The following is a 23,352-nucleotide window of genomic DNA, read 5'->3' as shown; positions in this document are numbered from 1 at the left end:
CCACCCTAAGCTGGGCTAGTCTTTGTAAGCTGTTAGTAAAATTAGCTGAAGCCACTTTCTCGTACCAACTTCACAGAGGTCCCCTCCATAGCTGGGTAGGCACAAGCATTTGAAAGAGTCGATGCCATCGATACAGGTAGCTCCATTCAGACAAGGGCTCGAGTGGCACTCGTCAATGTCTGCAAGAAATCAAGTTCTGCCGTTAGGATTTCAAGCAGGGAATGATATGATAGGGTGGGGAATGAGAGAAAGGGGGATTCTCTCTGTGCTTATTCTGAAGGCATCCATTTGCTACTGTGTTTTGATTATATAGCTGTAGTTACCTACAAGAATCATGTTGAGCAATTGAAAACTAATGTCAGTAACTTGACAGAGGGAACCCTTGACTAGGCTGACTTTTACTTTCAGTTGTAATTCAATTTTTCCCTTGATCTTCCTTTACTTGATCTAACGGTTCCTCAAAATCTTTAATATCTTATCCTCAGTCCTGTCATAACTACACACTTTCTTTTCCTTGGGAAATAGTTTAGACAGCAGGTACAGACTCACCCGTGACCACCGTTGCCAATTGGTTAGAAATGGAAAGCCTTGCCCATGAGACCAACCATGAGCAAACAAGACCAGATTCCACCAAGAGTTAAATTTAACTCAGCTGGCTTGACCTAGTTTTTTGATTAAGAGAACATGAGGAATGCAGACGCTGGAGGGTCTGAATCGAAAAGTGTAGCGCTGGAAAAACACAGCAGGTCAGACAGCAACTGAGGACCAGGAAAGTCAACATTTCGGGCATAAACGTGAAACATTGACTCTCGTGCTCCTCAGTTGCTGCCTGACCTGCTGTGCTTTTCCAGCGCCACACTTTTCGATTCTAGTTTCCTGATTAGGTTCCCTTCTGCTAATCTAACAACTAATTGCTCAAATGATCATTAATTCTGTCAGCTTGAACACCGATCAATTCGAACAATTTGACCAAATTAGATTGTAAGCTGAAAACATTATATCTCTATTTCAAAATATAATTCAATTTTTCAATTGATCAATATAAAAGCTATGTCGAGTAATGGAATACATGGGGAGTGGGACAAAATGGTAGCTCTGAGAGAGCCAGCACAGATACAGAGGGCTAAATAGCCTCCTATCTTGCTGTTTAATTCTGTACTAGGCAGGCAGCATCAGCATTAAACACTACTTTATTGGTTGTAGGTTTGACAGATACATAATCAAATTTCTTTGATGGGGCCTTAAAAATGTACCTTCCATTACTTGCAGAGGAATATCTCGATAACAGTTTGATGTTTTCGTTCATCCGAATCAACTAGCACTCTATCTGAATGGGATTGCCCATGCACTGCCCAGGAGAGAAGGGCAATGTTCAGTCCATCAGTCTGAGCATGCTGGATCTTGTATAATAGTGGATTAACGATGCAGCCTTAACATCAGGAATAAAGGCTAATAAGCATCTTTTGAGTTTATTTTGTTCTTACTCTGTTAATGTTTTTGAATTTTGATAGTTTCTAATTAGTCAGAGGCATTAGTACACAGCCCTTGAGCAGATGTGATGAAGCCAGACCTCTTAGTCCAGGAGAAGGGACATTACCGCTGCACAACAAAAACCCCGATAGGTTTTTAAAATTTTAATATCAACAATGAATTGGATAAACTATTGGAGATCAGTTGCTGACCTGAGCAGCATTTCAGACTACACGAGTGACTGGATGATGAATCTTGGGCAAAAAACCCATCCTAATCACTTTAATTGGTGTCAGCGCAAACGAAACTTATGACGAATTATGCTGCGTTGGCTAAATTTAGTTTAAGCAATGATCATTACCTGCAGTCTCACCCTTTCTGTTAACTCAGCTCTTTAGTCTACAGGTAGTTTCCTCACAATTAATGCAAATATTGAACAGAGTTTTTAAAAACTTGTCTTTTTGAAAGGTCTAGCCTTTAAAATGAGAACTTGTAAATTTTGGGCCTTTTTGAAGAACTCTGATATCAAATGCTGGCATTAACTACCCAAATCCATTGCGAAAAGGTATCAGAGATTTGTGGCATGTGACCCATTCCCCACTCTTACACAAATCAGACTGACGGGAATGAAAACAAAAAGTCAAAAGCAATAGGATGAGGCAAAATGATGAAAGTAATCAGGATTAGTCAGATGAATGATGAACATGGATCCACTGCCAAGTCTAACCTGGGAACTAACTAACTTTTGGATCTCACTGTGTCTAAACTAACCCAACATGCATCTCTTCAGTAGCATCATAACACACGATTCAAGATGGAGGCCAGCAGAAAAGCATACGAGTGTTCCCCTTTCATTAGTATCTACTAAAAGCAGACTGTTATTGTTTTGCAAGAGAGTTTAGAAATAAAGAAAATTGAGCCAAGAGCATATTTAGCAATCAGAATGGCAAGTACATTGCCCAGTCTTTAAAGTTGATGGCACAGAGGGTGAAATGCAGCAGCTCACTTTAGCCTGTAGCATAGTATCAATTCAATTCACCAACACACTGAAGGCTTTGTAAAAATGCTATTGCAGCAGTTGGTTAGGCAATTGATTGTAACAAGTGAAACAGTTACGTTTTAGGCATCATGAATATCACCACAGTGTATTCTTCTTCACAAACTGAACCAGGTGAAGAGTCAAATTGTTCTACCTGGAACACATCTGTAACAGGGGAGTTCTCTTCACCATATTACATTATGTTGGTGGCATCAATGAACACTATGTTATTGTACATAGTCACAGTCTGAAGCTGTATTTTCATCTCAGTCAAAACCTTTGTGACTGTTCCTGTAAACCAACTCTTGAGGTGCAAGACATTAGTCATAACAAAATGTAAGTAAACTCATTATAAAATAAGTGGCCCAATTTTATCTGAAAACAATCAGGAAGAAGTTACAGCTCCAATTTCCAACCCAGATTCGAGAATGAATGTATTTAACCATGCTTTTCCAAAGCTGACGTATTAATCTGCATAAAAACCTTCATGAAACAAAGGGTTCGACAAAAGAACATGAGACTTGCATTTAGACAGTATCATTTCAGACCACGGAATATCCCAAAGCCTATTACAGCCAATTAAGTACTTTTGTTGTACAGATGCAGGAGCAAACACAACAGTCTGTTTGCACATTATGTTGCTTGTGTGTGCCTCATCAAGATGGAAAATGATGGACTGTCTTTTTTTTGTTCCCTCCTTCTCTAAAACAGAGAATTATAGACTGGTTAGAGCACAGAGGAAGGCCATTCAGTCCATCGTGTCAAAACAGAAAATTGCCCATCCTTTGCAGTCGAGAGTTCATGAATCAATCTTGTTTCTCTTTAGCACCTGTTGAATAACTCAAAGAAATTCCAAAATTATTTATGCTCCTGGTATCCATGCCCACGGTAAAGGTGAGTTGACATTAAGATCTTCAATGTTGATCATTCCATGAATATTTCTACTGATGGGTGAGTTAGCATATCAATTTGCAGTAGCAATTTTGCAAAATAATTTTAAGTCTGCAAGATTCACACTCAAATTCTATCAATCTCCCTGAATTTTAGGTGGATTTAACCAGAATGATGTAATTGAAACATTGTACAATGTAACGGCTACCAGTAAGCAGTGATACCACAAAAACTGGAATAATTCAGATTATTTCCGCTTTAGGATAAAATGTCCTCAGTTTGATTGACTTCCTTCTTGTATTTCATGGCTGCAAATAACTTGCAAATACAACAGAATGAAATTGCTGATGTTAGATTTTTCAAACCAGGTTTTAATTTGTAGTTCAACCAGCAGAGAGGTAGCCACTTTCCTGCATTTCCAACCTAATTGCAGGATGTACTTCCAACATTTCGGGCCTGTTGTGTGCTGCTGTTCAACCTGTTCAAACAAGTCATGACACACTTTCATGTGGGATTTGAACTCAGGACCTGGAAGTCTAGAGTTTGAAACATAACACAATGCCAATGGCTCCACAAGTCTATTGGCAAATCCAGGTAGTCTCCTATTCATGATCGATCTCCTTGTAATTCAGTTATAAAATTCAAACCAAGAATGGAACCTTTACAATCTGAGATCACTATGTTGGTGCTCTGCCAATCAATTAACCCAGTTCCTAATGACTCACGCCCATAACTTGGAAGTACTTTAATGAAGCTTTTAATTCTTCCTGGAAGAAACTGTGCTGATTGGTTGCGGGACCAGTAACTAGAGAAACTTGGAAGGTAACCACCTCACCCACAATCCCTGCTCCACAATTTGCATCCAAAATTTAATTATTGGATAAATGGAATCCTGTAGAAGCCACAGGAACAAACAGTGATGTAGGGATTGGAACAAGTGCTGTAGGGATTGATTATGAGGTTGTTGTTTTAGTTGTCAACCTGGGCCAATCAGAAAAACCATGGCTGACCAATAGAACCAGGAGGACCCTGTGGCTCATTGGTCTAACGGTATGATTTTTGCTCAGGGCCTTCCACAGTGTACGGATGTGAGAGACCCGGTGTTTGTATCCCAGATGAGCCCTCATTTAGAAAGGGCCCTCTTGTGGTGCAGCGTAGTGTCTCTACACTGGAGTAGGAGGCCTGGGTTCAAGTTTCATCTGCTTTAGGGATGTGTAATAACAACTCTGAACAGGTTGATAAGAAAAATAAGTATAACCAGGAGATTAGAATCTCCTCCGTTCAGAGAATTGACTCTGAGCTGGCTGACTACAGCCAGTATATTGTGCACTCATAAATAAAGGGTGACTTGGTGATGGGGTACCAGCTTCTGTGCTGTCATTTCAGTTATAAACATGTTTGCATATTCTTTCCTCACACTTTTTAAAAATAATGTATAACCAGGAGATTAGAATCTCCTCAGTTTGGGGATTGACTCCAAGCAGGCTGGCTACAACCAGTGCACCATGCACAAGCAAATAAAATGTGACATGGTTTAAAAGTAAACTGGAGAATCTCCTCAGTTGAGGACTGACTCTGAGCTGACTGGCTACAGCCAGTGTTACTGTGTGGAAAAGTTCTCTTGATCTGAGACAATGCCTTTTTGTTTGTTTTTTTGTGCTTTTGGAGGAAAGAAAAAATATATATATATAACCAAGAGTTTAGAACTTCCTCAATTGAGGGCTGACTGTGAGCTGGCTGGGGGCACAGCCATTGTATTGTACACTAGTAAACAAAGGTTAGCTTGGTAATGGGATGCTGACCTCTGTGTTATTATTTCACTACCTTGATTAATCCTTTCTTTTCCAAGTAGAGATTCACTCTGTCTCTCAGAATTTTTCCAACAGTTTCCCTTCACTGAAGTTAGACTTATTTGGCTGTAGTTCCCTGGTTTATTCCTACACTGTTCTGGAATAATGGTACCATACTGGCTAAAATAGAAGTATAACCAGGAGATTAGAATTTCCTCAGTTCAGGTGGCTGACTCTGAGCTGGCTAGCCACAGGCTGTGTACTGTGCACAAGTAAACAAAGGGTGGCTTGGTGCTGCAATACTGGCCTCCATGTCGTTATTGCAACTGCCTGGCTCCATTTCTGGTTTAAGTTGCACTTTGCCCCTCTACCCAATATAAATACAGGGCAACCTTGATTAACCGAACAACACGGGCGGGGAGTATTTTGTTTGGGTAATTGAATGTTCGGATACCACAGTTTACCCAAGCATTGGGACATTGAGATCTTGTTTGGATTATCCAAAATTTGGATAATAGATGTTTGAATAACCGAGGTTGTTCTGTACACCCATGGCAGAATCTGGATATTAATCTGTGATGATGACACAACTAAAGCAGAAACTTGAGCAAGCATTTGATTGCTGTTGAACAATGACAGGCTCCAAAAACAAAACCCTTTTGTTCATTATGTCTGTCCCACAGGGGAACCGTTGGTGTCTGGTGTGACTGAATGCTTTCAGCATTGATGTAGGATGATGGTTTTCAATTAACTTAGGCCACGGATTTGCTGCAATTTATTTGAGATGCACCATCCTCAGGATTTTCCTGCACCTTCATCAACTCATACAGAAGCTACACCTTAGACTCAATGAGTGTATACCGTAACCAACAATACTCTACTGCAGTTGGTCAAGCAGAACCAGAATTTGCTATGTTGTGTGGCTGCTGATAGAATGTGTGGCCTAGTATGTAGTCAGCCAAGTTGTTTTTATCCAGTGGTCCCTCTGGTATCTTCAGCAACCAATGAGAAGGTAGGGAGTGGGGCTGGGGGATAAAGAGCAACGCCAACTACTCACCAATGCTGTAACATTGACATTGTGATGTGAATGGGGCCTTTCCACAGAATCCCAGGGGCATAACACCTTTTGAATCCAGTTTCAGGATATGAACAGGAGCTCTAAATGACAAATTATCTCATCCCTCGCTCTTTACGTAATGTGAAGGTCATCATGGTAAGACATTGGTAAATATTTATTTATGACAATAGTGTCCCTTTAAATCTATCTCGATAGAAACCAATCGAATCACATTTGATGCATTCTTACACACATCAGTCAAAATTTTTCTTTTGGGAAGATAAACAAAGTGCACAAATCCAAAAATATTATGGTCATGTTTATTTTATTATCACTTTTATTTGCTAGTGATCATTTTATTTCTGACTGTCTTAACACCCTCACTCTACATTTGCAACACAAAATGATGCCAAGAACTAAACCAGAAGTTGAGACATTATGCTTGGGGTCTGCTCACTTGTGGCCATCTATGCACAGCTCAGAAAACAAACACAGCACCTCAAGTATTCTCTATTCCATCTACAGTTCCAGTGTTTGTTGATTTATGAGCTTTGTATTTTTGGAGAGAAACCAATGCTCTTCAATGATAATATTGTTTTCTCCGAGATAGTGGTGGCTGTTTCTGGTTTATAAAATAACAGAAGAGGGATGGGTCAGTATTTTTTAAGGCTTTCTTACAGTGTTTATGGACATTGTAAGGAGTGTGTCAGGAATATGCCAGTGACTGTGTGGGATCCCTAGGCGTGTGCTAGTATTTGACACCCGAGAATTCCACAGGAATATGCCAAAATTTTCAAAGGAGAATCCATCTCTAGTGGGAGACACTACGGAATTTGGAACAACTGCCAAATGGGAAAGATCATGCAACAGACGGGAGTTCCTTGGTGTTGAATGATCATGGATGGTACTGCGTCACCATCTTGTGGTTAAGAGAGGAACTGACAGTAATTTTCCAAACAAACTGAGGTCAGAATGTCAATCTATTTGTAAAATAAATGTCAGGTTGGAGGTTTTTCCAGCTCCAGGGAGAATGTCAACTTCAACTGTTTCCTAAAAGTGATCTCTAAGTTCTTGCCACTCTGCTCACTGTGTACAGGAGAAAATCCTGGGTCAACCCTGAATTTGCAGTTGACTCTCCCTGTCACATTGTCATGATTTAGTTATATTCTGAGTTTACCATTTTAACACTGCTTCTGTTGCATTTCTCTTAGTATGATCACTTCCTTGTTGCTTCCTCTCAATGGTTAAAAATCTAGCTTTTTCTATGGGCCTAACATGAGCAGCGAAAAAAAAACCTTTTCTCAGAGTGAATAGTTTGGGTATGAAATGCATTGCCTGGAAACATGGTGGAGGCAGGTTCAAATGAACCACCCAAGAGGGCGTTGGATGGTGCTTCAAGTAGAAACAGCATGAAGAACATGAGGAGAAAGCAGGAGATTGGTAGTAAATCAGAATGCTCAGAGAATCATTGCAGATCTGAATGGCCTCCTTCAGCACCGTAACAATTCCATGATTCTGGGTTTCTTCAAAGTTGGTCCTCTGAGATTAGGAATCAGAAGCTCCTCCAAAGTAGTGCATTGGTGACTGGAACCAGATCCTAATTGTGCCCTACCCGTGTTGTCGATGTGTGAAGCACACAGTATCAGCATTCTGCCTTGAAGCTGAAGCCAAACACTCAGGTGGTCCTAGTGCTTAGCTGCAATTTCAATACCGACCGTGATGCTGCAATTGGGCAAAACTCAAAGGTAATGCTCACCCGATCATCGTAGTGTTACCTTTCACTGTATTGGAAAGGCTGCGAGCTGGCTACGTAACATAATAATTGACTCACGTACCAATTTCGCAATGTCGTCCTGCGAATCCAGGCGGGCATTCACAAACAAAGCTGCCTTCTCTCAGTACACATGTTCCCTTACCACAGAGGTTGTCTTGACATAGAACAGGTACAACTATGGAAAAACCAGGAAGATCACAGAGTGATGCAGTTACTTGATGTTTGACTCAGTTAAAGTGAGGCACTTAATGGACTGAGAATTAGTCCAATTTAAACATAACTGTGCCTACATCCGTTATTGAATATGGTTTAAACAGTTTTTCTACAGCAATCTACTGATGATGGCTAAATCAGCCTCTCGGCCCAAATTGGTAAGTTTCTGTAACCTTAAAAAAGAATCCTTTTAAACTCATGCACATGTTTGAATTGTCATCATTACAAAGCATTTGAGCATTGCTCTGAAAACATAACTGGAATATACAACTTGCAGGGCTGGTTCTACAGTTCATTCCCTCAAAAAATGCATTACACAGGATTACATCAAATAGATGGCACAGTAACAGACCATTCATCCTGTTCCTGAATGAACAGTAACATGGTGGAATTTATGCACCACTCAAGTGTTATTCCTCTTTTGTCATCAAAATCTATGACAGGCTTCTGCTCGCTTCTCCCAGGCATGCTTCCATTCTTCTTAAATGGATCTATATGATTTTCTTCAACTACTCCCAGTGGCAAAAAAAATCCAAATTTGCATTACTTTAGGAAAAAGATGTTCTTCCTGAGTTCTCTATTTGATTTCTTGATGATGTGGAGGTTCCAGTGTTGGACTGGGGTGGACATTGCATCAGTTGATGTCACTTTAACATTTTACTATAAATTCTGTGTCCAATGTTCCTGTCCCACTAACTCCCTGATGAAGGAGCAGCATTCAGAAAGCTTGTACTTCCATCTAAACCTGTTGGACTCTCACCTGGTGTTGTCTGATTCCTTATGACTGTTTTATCCTGATAGCCCCTGGATCACAAGCCAAACCAATCTCTTTGTATCCATTGATCAAAACCTTTCTGTTGTATGAGCATGTGATGTCAACCACTGCCAACAAGTGGATGGCTGGACAGTTGCCAATGCCTTCCTTCTCTAACTAAGTCTACAGGGCCTAGTAGGTCTAAAGGGATAGAGGAAAACCACAAGGTGATCTAACAAGAAGGGGCTTCTGTCTTACAGAAGCTGTGTTTTACAGCATGATAGCAATCATGTGTAAGTTCCATTAGTATGAAAATAGTGTTAATAAAACTTTTGGGAGATCTTGGATAACAGGTCTGTCCCCATCGAGATCCTAAGATGTGCTGACTCTTAGGATATGGATGTCATAGGTTGGGTGGAGCTCAATTTGGTCTTCAACACTGACCCTTTCAGAAACATTGCCTTATCAAATACTTCAAACACTTCAAAGACTATTTGATCGCCCTTTAAACATTTCGCAACAGAAAAAATCCTGGCCTGTCATTTCTTTCCTGATTTCTGTACCCATGAATTTATTTTATCATTGTTTAAATCCAGGTCACACCTTCTCTCATGCCTCTGTGTGCATTTTAAAATATGACGGGCAGCACTGTATTTGGTACTCTCAGTGGTCTAACCAAGATTCAGGGATTGGGCCATTGACTGATTAGGTGCACAAAGACACAATACCTGTTACGTCACTGGGATAGACTTTATCATCAGATGCAACATTTATGTTAAATTTCTCTGCTGGCATTTTAGTGCCATTTTTCTAAAAAAAAGGAAAGATTACCAATAGAAGACCTTGGCACAAATGGTTTAGGTGTTCGCATAGGAGCCAGCTTGAAAATGTACACAAATGTCAATTGTCAAATGTCATCCACAAACATCCACTCTCTCCATCAATAATGGTCAGCTGCAATAGTGTGTGACATTTACAACATGCCCTGCAGAAATTACATTAAGGCTCCTTAGTCAGCACCTTCAAAACTCTCAACTCCTACCACTTAGATGGGCAAAGGCAGCAGATACATGGAGATAGTGAGGACTGCAGATACTGGAAAGTCAGAGTCACCAAAGTTTGGAGCTGGAAAAAGCACAGCAGGTCAAGCAGCATCAGAGGAGCGGTGGGTCATGGGAGGTGTTGATGGTTCAGGTTGGGAGGGTCCTAACCTGAAACGTCAACTCTCCTGTTCCTCTGATGTTTCTTCACCTGCTGTGCTTTTTCCAGCAGATACATGGAACACCACCAGCAGCCAGGTCCCCTCCAAGCCAGTCTCCATCCTGATTTGGAAACATATTGCCACTCCTTCAGTGGTCAGTGGGTCAACGTCTTAGAATTCCATCTCTGAGAGTCATAGAGTCACACAGCATGGAAACAGACTGCTCAGTCCAACAAATCTACACCAACCATGTCCTCAAACTAAACTAGTCCCATTTGCCTGAGTTTAGCTCATATTCTTCCAAACCTTTCATCTTCATGTACTTATTCAAATGTATTTTAAATATTGTAACTGTACCTGTATCCACCACTTCCTCTGACAGTTCATTCCACACATGAATTACTTCCTGTGGAAAAAGTTGTCCCTTGTGTCCTTTTTTAAAACTTTCCCCTGTCACTTTAAAAATATGCCTCCTAGTTTTGAACTCTCCCACTCAAGGAAAAAGAGCCTTGGTATTCACTTTATCTATAATCCTCATAATTGTATAAACCTCTATAAGGTCACCACTCAACCTCCTATGCACCAGTGATAGAAGTCACAGCCTATCCAGCCTCTCCTTATAGCTCAAAGTCTCCATTCCTAGCAACATCTTGAGGTAAATCTTTTCTGAACCCTCTCCAAATTAATAATATCCTTCCTATAACAGGGCAACTAGAACTGTACACATTGTGGCTCTATCTATTCATGGGCTGCAGCTGTTCAAGAAGGCAGTTCACCACCACCTTCTCAAGGGCAACTAGGGATGGGCAATAAATGCTGGTCCAACCAGCAATGTCCATATCCTATGAATGAATTTAAAAACAAAATGTTTAATTTCATTTTCAGGATGTTGACAACTCTGGCAAGATTTGTAGCCCATCCCCAATCGCCACGAGAAAGTGATGGAGCAATTGATTGGCTTGCTTGGCCACTTCAAGGCCAGTTGACTGAATTCACCAACTGGGCTAATATTTCTGACATCTACCAGAGGAACCATGACCATTAGCCCAATTGAATCATGGGAGAGGATGCGCATCAGTCGCCTATTGATGTGAAAACCCACCTGCGATTAAACTGGAGTTAAGGTTCAGCCCACAGGGGAAACAAACCTACATGGTCTGGGTTGTCAAAGAGACTTAGAATCGGGACAAATGTCTGACAGCTATCCCTCAGCTGCTGATGGAGTGGGGTGGTAGCTCAGAGATTAGGTGCATGAATGCAGCTTACCTAGCACTTACTGCAGCTGGACCTCCTCCTCAGAAGAACCAGACACTTGCCCAGTAGTTCACTGGCCAGAGAGCTGAACCTGCTCCAATTATTTGAAGTCCAGGCTGTAAGTTAGGCTCGGTAGGGATAGCAGGATAGCAGAACCAGCTGGATCTTTACCATCACTCTGATAACATTGCTTTTATTGATATTACAATTTATTTCCCTGAAACTGAATTAAAACGGTCAAATATGGCTGAATTTAATCTTTCACACTCTGGATATTTTGGTTAGTAACCTAATCATGACTCTTGTCCTGGTGAACATTGATTTTTTTCAAAAACAGATGAATAGACTTTTCTTGCTGGTGCTAGAGATGGGAAGGAAGGGATGTGTGGGGAAATGACCTTGGACACTGAGTTATCTTTGGCATTATAGGATTAGAGCTCATCACTGCCTGCAATGTAATGCATTAGGGAAATATTGAGATGCTTTTGAATGTTTTGAATATATCCTTAAAGTGTTGATTATCATTCAGCTACCTATCCTCCTGTACTCCCTGTAAAATATAGTGCTGGAAGTGTAGTTAATGTTCCAATGTTTGTCACAGCAGACCTGGATAGGTTAAGAAAATCTTCTTTCCCTCGTAGTGTATGACATAGCATCCAATTTATATTGAGGGGATAGTCATAGAGATCTATTACACAGAAAAAGATCCTCCTGTCCATTGAGCCTGTGTCAGTCAAAACAATCACTTAACTATTCTAGTCCAATTTTCCAGCATTTGGCCCATTACCCTGTATGCCTTGGCATCACAAGTGCATATTTAATAATTCCTAAACTTGTTGAGGGATTCTGTCTCTATCATCCTTTCAGGCAGCGAGTTCCAGATTCATCTCAGCATCTAGATGAAGACATTTTTCCTCACATTCCCTTCTCAACCTCCTGGCCCTTACTTTAAATCCATGCTTCCTGGTCACTGATCCCTCCACCAAGGGGAAAGATTTCTTCCTGTGTGCCCTATCTATACCATCATCATTTCATCCATCTCAAACTTATCTCCCCTCAGTTTCCTCTGCTTTAGTCTACATCACTTCTCTTCGTAACTAAAGTTCAACAGCTCAGGCAACATCTTGATAAATCTCCTCTACACGCTCTCCAGTGCCCATCCCTCCTCCAACATAAATTCCAGAATTAGAATCTCAATGCACAATGTGATGAAGATCTTTCTCCCTGTTGTGAGGGACTAATAATCAATAGCTCCAAGCACCAGCATGTGTGAATTTTCCTTTCAGTTTCAAGTTTTCCATTCGTCGCCTTAGTTGATAAATGCATATTAGAAGTGATTTTCTATCAAGGTCAATTAATTAAAAAATTAGTTAAGAGCTTTTAATGAATTGCGCTTCTAATTTTCAAACGTTGGGCAGAATATCTGTGGCTTCAGGGCCAGCTAATCTAAATGCAAGTGGGTACAGATTTGTGAACCAGCCCAGCTGCCTTAGGGCACCACCCTATAAGAGGACAAGGGTGACAAAGCAGGAAGATGTGCTCAGTATAGGGTGTGCCATAATGCTACCTGGTTGACAAGTGCTTGAGCTATGAATGGGTTGGCATTAACTGTGGCAGGAACAGAAGGGCAAGCTTCATATCAATGCTTATACCCAGGAAAATCAGAACATTATCTCATTGGAGGTGAATTTCTGACCTCACAACAGATCAGGTTCAATCTTCTTACCCCATGATGAAAATTCAGCATTTAATTCAGTAGATGGCTTACTTGGCCCAGCTGGGAAAGTGATCTTGTTAAATTCCAGTTTGTTAGCATAAGAATCAGACAGGTTGCTACATGAATGACTGTACTCCCCAAGTCATGTAGACAAGTTAACCACCCTCAGCAATAAGGTACATTCCTCTCTCTCTTTCGAGGTTGATCTATCTTCAGTCAGGATGAACAATAGGTTGAATGAAGATAACTGAGGTCATACACTGTGAGTAATTATCATCTCTCGTGTTTTCTGACCAGGAGACGGGTAAAGGAACCATTTCTCCTCAGGGAGAAACAATTACACTCTGACTGACCTGAAGGTATATTTACTTACATCAGTCAGATCTTGCAGCCTTAAAAGCACAGCCTATCTTAAACATATCTCCATTTCGGTGTGGAATAGTATGTTAGATCGCATAACATTCCCGTCATTATAAAACAGCATTCCATCTGACTTACCGTGAACACCGCCAAGGGTGATCCGCTAGTAAATGAGAAAATACACAATTCCAGTGGTTTTTGGCTACAGTTTTCCATTATGCTGCTGGAACACCACTTAATACAGAATCTACTCCAAGTGAGGAAGATAATTTGAATCAAAACATTTAGTACCTTCTGCTATCACCGGCTCAGCCACAATTGTCACAACTTCTGGCGAGATTTGAGGTGGAACAGTTGAAAGTGTTATTGGAGCAGCAGGAGTAACCTTTAGCACCCCTACAGTCTCGGACCCAACTGACATTTCTGTGACGCCGGATGTCGCACTGTCTACGGACACTGAAGAAACCTTATCCCCTTCACCTCCAGCTTCTTCTGGAATCTTTCTTTTCACCCAGGTTAGTTCAAGGTCTGTTGGACCAGTGCTCACTACCACATCAGGTAGTGAACCATCTCCAGAAATGTTAGGAATTAGAGGTAGAAGCATGACAGGAAGTTCACCACTAATGTCAGGAACAACAGATGGTTCTTTGCTAATTTGATGCACGCCTGAAAGATCTCCGCTAACTTCATCAACTCCTGAAGGTCCTTCAGTGACTTCTGGAACTCCCGATGGTTCTCCACTACCTTCAGGAATGCCAGAAGGTTCCTTACTTATGTCAATAATTCTGGAAGATGCAATAACAATTTGGGGAATTCCAGAAGGTTCCCCGCTACCATCAGGAACTCCAGAAGGTTGGCCACTAATGTCATATAGTTTGCCATTGGCATCCAAATCCCCACTTGAAACTGGAATCCCTGAAATTTGTTCTTCAATTGGTCCTTCCCCTGCTTCTACAAATATAGATGGAATTGTTGGATATTCTTTATCTTCTGGAGGGATTAGGATTACCTGTATTTCGGATGGTTCGCCACTGATCTCTGATGTTCCAGATGGCAATCCACTAATGTCTGGTATTCCAGAAGGTTCTCCACTAACAAAGGGTTCTCCAGAAGATTCTCCACTGACGAAAGGTTCTCCGGAAGGTTCTCCACTGACAAAGGGTTCTCCAGGCAGTTCTCCACTAACAAAGGGTTCTCCAGATGGTTCTCCACTAACAAAGGGTTCTCCAGATGGTTCTCCACTAACAAAGCGTTCTCCGGAAGGTTCTCCACTGATAAAAGGTTCTCCGGAAGGTTCTCCACTAATAAGAGGTTCTCCGGAAGGTTCTCCACTAATAAAGGGTTCTCCAGATGGTTCTCCACTAATAAGAGGTTCTCCGGAAGGTTCTCCACTAATAAAGGGTTCTCCGGAAGGTTCTCCACTAATAAAGGGTTCTCCGGAAGGTTCTCCACTGATAAAAGGTTCTCCGGAAGGTTCTCCACTAATAAAGGGTTCTCCGGAAGGTTCTCCACTGATAAAAGGTTCTCCGGAAGGTTCTCCACTGATAAAAGGTTCTCCGGAAGGTTCTCCACTAATAAAGGGTTCTCCGGAAGGTTCTCCACTAATAAAGGGTTCTCCGGAAGGTTCTCCACTGATAAAAGGTTCTCCGGAAGGTTCTCCACTAATAAAGGGTTCTCCGGAAGGTTCTCCACTGATAAAAGGTTCCCCAGAAGGGACTCCAGACGGCTCTCCACTTATTTCAATATCTGGTAGAGGCGTTACTTCAGTAAACTCTGAAAAAGATACAAACAACTGTTTGAAATCATGGAAAAAAAGAGTAGTATTTACTGCATACATTCAAAAGGCGTTCATAATCTAGTGGCAATGTTAACGAGTAATCCAGAACCCTAGGCTAGTATTTCTCGAGATATAGGTTCAAATTCGACCATAACAGACAATATGATGTGAATTCATTAAAAAAAAATACAATGAAAAGCTAACCTAATTGTAACCATGTGACCAGCATCAATTGTTGTAAAAATGCATCCGTTATATTAATATTCTATAGGGAAGGAAATTGCCATCTTTACCCAGCCTTGCCTACATGTTATTCCAGACCTGCAGCAATATGGTTGAGTCTTAACTGCATTCTGAGGAATTAGTGATGGGTGCTAAAAGCTGGCCGAGACAATGATGCCCACATCTCATGAACTAATTTTGTTCAAAAAGACAATACCCGAACACTGTTTCACTGGAAAATACTTTGAGGATTTTCACCTCAGGCGTTGTGCTTCCTTGCTCTTACTGCCTTTGACAAAGTTAAAAGTTACACAACACCAGGTTATAGTCCAACAGGTTTATTTGGAAGCACTAGCTTTCGAGGTGCTGCCTCTTCATCAGGTGGTTGTGGAACATGACCATACAACTCAGAATTTATAGCAAAAGGTTACACAATCATGCAGTTGTAATGATATATTAAACAACTTTATTCAAAAATCACACAACACCAGGTTATAGTTCTTAAACAAATTTAGATTAAGTCTTTCATCTTTTAGAATGGGATATGGTGGTTTAGGTTCTTTAATATGTAAATCCCAGAATTACATTCTAAAGGTGGCATCAGTACTTCCCGGGAGCCAAAAGGCTACGCCATGTTCTTCGCAGCCTGCAACACATTATCGATGAGGAAGAGCACCTTGCCAATACCTTCCCTACACCTCTACTTCTCGCCTTTAAACAACCACCAAACCTTAAACAGATCATTGATCGCAGCAAACTGCCCAGCCTTTAGGACAACATTGACCACAACACCGTACAACCCTGTCACAGCAGTTATTGCAAGATGTGTCAAAGTGTCGACACGGATACCACCATTACACACGGGGACACCTCCCACAATATATGTGGCAGGTACTCATGTGACTCGCAAATGTTGTCTATCTCATAACCTGCAGGCAGAGTTGCCCTGAGGCTTGATACGTTGGCGAGACAGAAACAAACGCTATGGGAAGTGGTGAATGGACTCCACGCAATGATCACCAGACAGGGCTGTTCCCTTCCCAACACTTCAGTGGTCTAGAATACTCGGCCTCGGATCTCCGGGTGACCATCCTCCAAGATGGATTTCGGGTCAAGCAACAATACAAAGTGACCAAGCAGAGGTTGATAGCCAAGTTGGATACCCATGGGGAAGGCCTCAACCTTTAGGGCGGCACGGTGGCACAGTGGTTAGCACTGCTGCCTCACAGCGCCAGGGACCTGGGTTCAATTCCCGACTCAGGTGACTGACTGTGTGGAGTTTGCACGTTCTCCCCGTGTCTGTGTGGGTTTCCTCCGGGTGCTCCGGTTTCCTCCCACAGTCCAAAGATGTGCGGGTCAGGTGTATTGGCCATGCTAAATTGCCCATAGTGTCAGGTAAGGGGTAAATGTAGGGGTATGGGTGGATTGCGCTTCGGCGGGTCGGTGTGGACTTGTTGGGCCGAAGGACCTGTTTCCACACTGTAAGTAGTCTAATCTAAAAAAAAAACCGGGACCTTGGGTTCATTTCACATTACAGGTGACCCGCATTGCACTATATATACGCGCACACACACACACACATTTACATACTCACATACTCATGCTGACCTCTCTCATACACAGGCTCTCTCTCATATGCACACACACGCACCCCCTGCACTCACCACCATGCACACACCCTCTCATAGGGTTATACCCCATCACTCTCATGCATCGACTTGACCAAGCTTACACACACACACAGTCTCTCCTGCACGCCCACACATATAAGTTTATGGGTGAATTTGTACTTGCAGAATTACATTTTATTTTGCTCAAAAACTGCAGGAATCCATGCAAGATTCTGTAAGCCCCACTTCAGGAATAGAATTGACTCAACATGGTACAGACTTTACATTCACACATTTAATGCATTGTCTGAGCTGAGATGACACCTATTATTAAATAAGCTGACGCTATGTTGAGAATGTAATTCTGGGATTTACATATTAAAAAACCTAAATCACATTAACCCATTCTAAAAGACGAAAGACTTAATCTAAATTTGATAAAGAACTATAACCTGGTGTTGTGTAATTTTTTTAACTGAAGTAGTTTAATATATCTTTGCAACTTGATGGCACTGTAACGGCTTTGGTTATGAATTCTGTGTCGTATGGTCATGTTCCACAACCACTTGATGAAGGAACAGCGCTCGGAAAGCTAGTGCTTCCAAATAAACCCTTTGGACTATAATCTGGTGTTGTGTGATTTTTAACTTTGTCCACCCCAGTCCAACACTGACACCTCCAAATCATGCCTTTGAGAAGATTACTTTTGTTTTAAAATAGAAAATATGATGCATGCAGCCCACTTTTCCTGGCCATGTACTTCAACTTTGCCCTCTTCAAGAATATTCTGGTCCAATAACTTGTTCAAGAAAACGTGGAATCACGTATATTTAATTGTTCAGGATCATCAAACCAAAAATATGCCAATGACTGGACATTTGCAACACACAACTTAGGGTAGGAGTTCACAAAATTGTGAAATTCCCCTCCCAAAAGCTGAAATTGGCTTTATTAACTAGACAGTCCAAATCCATAAAATCTCTACAGTGTGGAAGCGCCCATTCAGTCTGTATCACCCCTCCAAACAGCATCCTACCCAGATTCACCCCCATCTCTGTAACTGTGCATTTCAAACATGGGGCAGTTTAGCATGGCCAATCCAGCTAACTTGCATAACCCTGGACTGTGGGAGGAAACCAGAGGAAACCCACACTGACACAGGGAGAATGTGCAAACTTCACACAGTCACCTGAGGTGGGAATTGAAGCTGCTAACCGCTGAGCCACCATACTGCCCATGTTGGACCCCTTCATTAATTTTTCTTGAAGTCAATTGGAGGTATTCCTTGACTGGAGGTTTGGGTACAGTTATATTCACTTATTACAGGAAGGACATAATTGCTCTAGAGAGAGTTCAGAGGAGATTTAGAGAAACATTGCCAGGGTTTCAAAGCTACAGACTGGAGGAGAAATCAAATAGGCTATAGTTGTACAGTATTCCTGAGAACAGAGGATGCTGAGGGTTGACCTATTGAGGTGTATAAAATAACAAGGGGATAAGGATAAAATGGACATGAAAGACCTGCTTTCCCTGTCTCATTCCCAGGAGACACAGATTTAAAATGATTGGTAGATGGAACAGAGGGGACATGAGGGAGATCTTTCACATTCAGAGGGCAGAGGGTGTCTGGAATTCACTGCCCAGTTTGGTGGTTAAGTTGGAAATCCTCAACTCTTTTCAAAGGAACCTGGATCTGCAGCTGCAGTGCTGGAACCTACCAGGCCACGGAGTGGATGCTGGAGAGTGAGATTAGAAGGGTAGGATAGTTTGTTCAGCTGGTGCAATCATGATGGACTGAATGGTCTATTTATGTACTGTAACCTTTCTGTGGTCCTATGAAGGCAGTTCATAAAGTGAACAGTTTATTAATTGGGTTGATGCTAAAGTCTAAGGCCAATTTCACCACTAATTCTGCTCCTCCTGTCACTGTGTCAACTCAGTAATGAACAACTGTCCTCCAGACAAAAGAACAAATAGCTTACCACCAGCATTATTAGTGTAGTACAAACTAACTCCTTTAGCAATGAGGGGTTTGTAATATATCTTGTAAAGACTTCTCAATGAGGCAAGGTTAGATTCCATTAATATAGAGCATGAATTAGTATCCAATAGTATCTTCTTGTTCCCATATTATTAACTGCAGTACTCACCAGGCTCTGCTGTGGGTGTAACTGTCTCAAGGAATTTCTCAGCCTCTTCAGTTGTGAGATACGTATCTGGGATGGCTTCAGTGGTAGGCTCAGACATCAGGGATATTGTAGCCCATTCAGTTGGCAATACTGCCACCTTTGGCACCACTTGGGTCGCTATAGTCTCCTCAGTCAAACCAAATGTTATAGTGGGCTGCCCTGTAGTGTCCACAACAAAGGTCTCAGTCCTGCCTTCTTCAGCTTCTTCTGGTCTCACTGTTGTTTCTACCACAACTTCAGGAGTTTCTGAAACCCTGTCCAGTAGGATCACAGGTACGGTCAGTTTCTGAATCTTTGGCTCTTCAGTAACCACAGGAACAATCGCCTCTAAAAGGAAAAGGGGAAGAAAGAAAAAGATAGTGAGCACCAAGAATCCAAACTGCATTTAATGGTAACATTAAAAGTACCCCTTGGGATTTGTCAATGAGTGTCACATCCTTAGGACTTTGCATTAAGATGTTAGAGGTTACAGTGGAGAGGTTGCAAGGGTTTTTTCTAAATGTACACTGCAATTTCAGTGGTGTCTCTGGAAATGGATATCAATGACTGCTGAAACCATTCTTCCACCAAAGTTTAAGATCGTGGAAAAAATGGAAATTTCTAGAACATTTATTTAAAATTGGTATATATGACAAAATCTCCCCCATGTACAATATAGTCTCAGCTCAACTGAGGAGCAAGTACATCCTTCAGTTAGTCACTTTGATCTTAGCATTTCCAACTTGTATTGTAACATTGGAATATATTGATCAGACATTGTTTAGTTCCTGTAGGAACAAGCTTTTATGGTAGAAATTAACCCTTGGGATATGACTTCTTTGGAATTCCAGGTTGTCTTACATTTTTAAGGTGAGAGGAGAAAAATATAAGAAAGACATGAGGGACAATTCTTTTACACAGAGAGTGGTTTGTGTGTGGAATGAACTTCTAGAGGAAGTGGTGGATGCAGGCACAGTGACAACATTTAAAAAACATTTTGATAATTACATGAATAAAAAATGTTTGGAGGGATTTAAGTACAGGCAAGTGGGACTAGTTTATTTTGGGATTATGATTAGCATGGACTAGTTGGACTGAAGGGTCTGTTTCTACTTTGTATAACTCGATAATTCTATAACTTGAGATATTCATTCAGTTTCTCTCTCGACAGATGCTGCCTGACCTGCTGAGTTTCTGTTTTTGTTTTAAAATACCAGCGACATGCAGATTTCCAACATCTGCAGTTTTTTGCTTTTAGTCAAAATTTTAAATGTTAATCATTATTGTGCGGGGAAGCTGGAAGAGAGAAGATGTGGCACATGAGAGGGTCCTGTTATTCTGTCGACCATAGTTACAATGCTGTTGTCTTCACTCCCCAGCATACCATTGTTCTAGTTTTCCAGTTTCCATGGGAACCATGCTTAATGATTCTTTGGGATTGATTTTTGTTTGTCTTTGGAGGTGGGGATGGATGGAATGATGAGGCTGGGTGTGGGAGTACATTATTAGTAACCCACATGGATGATATGCCAATCCTCCGAAATCTCTGGATGCACAGCTTTCCAATCAAGAATGGTGGCTTGTAGGTGAAGGAGCCAATACTGCTCTTGCCCTCAATTAATGCCCTGATATACTTCCCACAGAAGAGCTTAACAACAGGTTGAGAGGGTCACGAGACTGGGAAAAGAGACTTTTTATGTTATTCTTTTGCGAGAAGCAATTATTACCCATTGCTAATTCCCTAAAGAGTGGTTAAAAGTCAACCATGATACTGTGGGTCTGAAGTCACATGCAGGCCAAACCAGGTAAGTCTGGCAGATTTCCTTTCTTAAAAGGAAACTACGAACAGCAGCTATATGGTTGCCTTTCGTTATTCCAGATATTTATTAAATTCAAAGTTCATTATCTGCCGTGATAGATTTTGAACCCATATCTCCAGAACAATAGCCTGACGCTCTGGATTACTAAGCCACTGGTGCTACAGCTACGTCAGCACCTCCCATTTGGCTTGGGTTTGATAAATGTTCAGCTTTTGGGAGCAATGTGAGGCGCTGTTACATGTTGGGGGTAGCCAATGAAAAATAAAGTGATTCAAAGACAGAATGTCAAGAATCTTCCAACTGATCATTTAGGCATTTGTTTTCTTGTCTCTTGCCTGCTCTATTCTGCAAGCCTTATCATGGCTGTTTTCTACCTTGGAGCAACACACCCAGGAAACTGTACCTGCCTTCATGCCTTGCCCAATGTCACTCATTGGGCATTAAGTTCATTAAGTGCAGAGTCCAGAATCAGAAATCATCCAGATGTTGAGTTCCTGAACTGGGATTAAAAATAATATTCTCTGAAATTGTACTACCACTTCCCATCTGAAAGCAACTTTATTTTATGCAATGATGTCTAGTAGACAATGGGTGCATACCATTGAATGAATCTTGTGATGGAGCATGCAAGATAGAAGACAGAGGACAGTTTCGAGGAAAGTTCACCTGACCCAAAACATTAATTCTGATTTCTCTTCACAGTGGACACCAGACCTACTGAGCTTTTCCTGCAATTTCTGTGTTTGTTTCTGAAAGGACAGGTTTTATTAATTCAAAGGGAGGCCTACTGGTGTTATCAGTATTAATCCAAAAACTCAGCTAATGTTCTGGTGGACTTGAATTTAAATCCCTTACCCCCCCCCACCCTCACTCCCCATGGCAGATGGTGGAATTTGAATTCAATAAAAGAAAAATCTGGAACAAAGGATCCAGTGATGACCATGAAACGGTTACAGACTTTTGGAAAAATCCATTTAGATCATTAGATAATGTCCATCAGAGAAGAAAATCTGCCATCCTCACCTGGTCTGGTCTACATGGCTTCAGACTGAAAGCAATATTAATATTATGAAAGCAATATGGTTGACTCTCAACTGCCCTCTGAAATGGTCTAGCAAGCCACTCAGTTCAAGGGCAGCTGAGGATGGGCAATGAATGTTGACCACCCAGCACTACCCACATCTCATCAGTGAATAATAAAGAAACAATTAGTTCAGAGAGGATACAGATGTACAAACTCATTCCATTTCTGTCACCCATTCCCTCACTCGCCGGCCCTGTTCTGTATGAGGGAAATATCAAAACGAATAGGAAAAACCTTTCTTACCTCTAAAGCAATAAACATCATAGCGTGACTCAGGATCAGGGTACCCAGTTTGATCCACGTTCATGTACACTGTTCTCACTCCAGCTCGTCCACTGCCACAGGATGGTCTAGGACTTTGGATAGGGTATCTAACACTGCCATCTGATAACCAGCCTGCTCGACACTTGTCCATACCCTGCTTCCAGGCTGCATACAATTGGCCAGTAGTGGCTATCTTAGCATTGTGACTTAGGCAATAATCAACTGCCTCATCATAGGTAAACTTGTCGGCCACAGTTGCATGGAATACCTTCCCTGTAATAGTATAGAAAAGAAACAAAATGAACAAAACTTCGTAATGTTATGTACATTGTGGACATGTTTCCTCATTTTTGAAAATTGTTACATACTAATGAACAGTAGGTGTAAGGAATTCAGGCACACTTTTCAATGTTTATTAGTTATGGAAAATTACAGTTTTATCTGTGTTTTTCCCCAATATCATTAACCCTAATTCTTGACCAACTTTTATATAACTTCTTTCATTTATACCTTCAATGCAATTCTTCACATTTTGGAACTTCAACAAATTTTGCCATCTTTGCTCAATTATTGTTAACTGACCCTGTCATACATTTCTAGTCACCCAGTTGCTGGTTTTAGGTCAACCACTGCAGAAATACTTGACCTTCCAAAACAAGTTTACAATTAACAGCATCCAAGGGTGCAGGAAACATAACTTTGCCTTGTGTGTGAAGAAGGAAAGCAGCTATTTAAGATACAATGATGCTTCCCGCCAGTTTCTCATCAATAGCCTCTACCCCACCATTTCTATTACAACCTTCATTATCTCCAGTTAGTGACAAAAGCACTAGCATTACCAATGTCCCTGTACTACATCCTTTAAATTCTAAATCTGCAATCTTACA

General features: G+C 41.3%; 1 protein-coding gene across 1 annotated transcript in view; it reads right to left on the bottom strand.

Annotated features, from left to right (window-relative positions):
• Positions 1-23,352, bottom strand: part of LOC132834273 (aggrecan core protein-like) — a 109,074-nt gene that overhangs the window by 21,602 nt on the left and 64,120 nt on the right. Inside the window, exons 7-8 of the mRNA XM_060852983.1 lie at positions 8,083-8,196; positions 66-179 (exon numbers count right to left, since the gene is read on the bottom strand). Coding sequence (XP_060708966.1) covers positions 66-179; positions 8,083-8,196 — 228 coding nt within the window. The remainder of the gene's footprint in view (positions 1-65; positions 180-8,082; positions 8,197-23,352) is intronic.

Source organism: Hemiscyllium ocellatum, chromosome 39 (assembly GCF_020745735.1).
Source record: "Hemiscyllium ocellatum isolate sHemOce1 chromosome 39, sHemOce1.pat.X.cur, whole genome shotgun sequence".
NCBI lineage: Eukaryota > Metazoa > Chordata > Chondrichthyes > Orectolobiformes > Hemiscylliidae > Hemiscyllium > Hemiscyllium ocellatum.
This window is presented reverse-complemented; position numbering and strand designations above follow the sequence as displayed.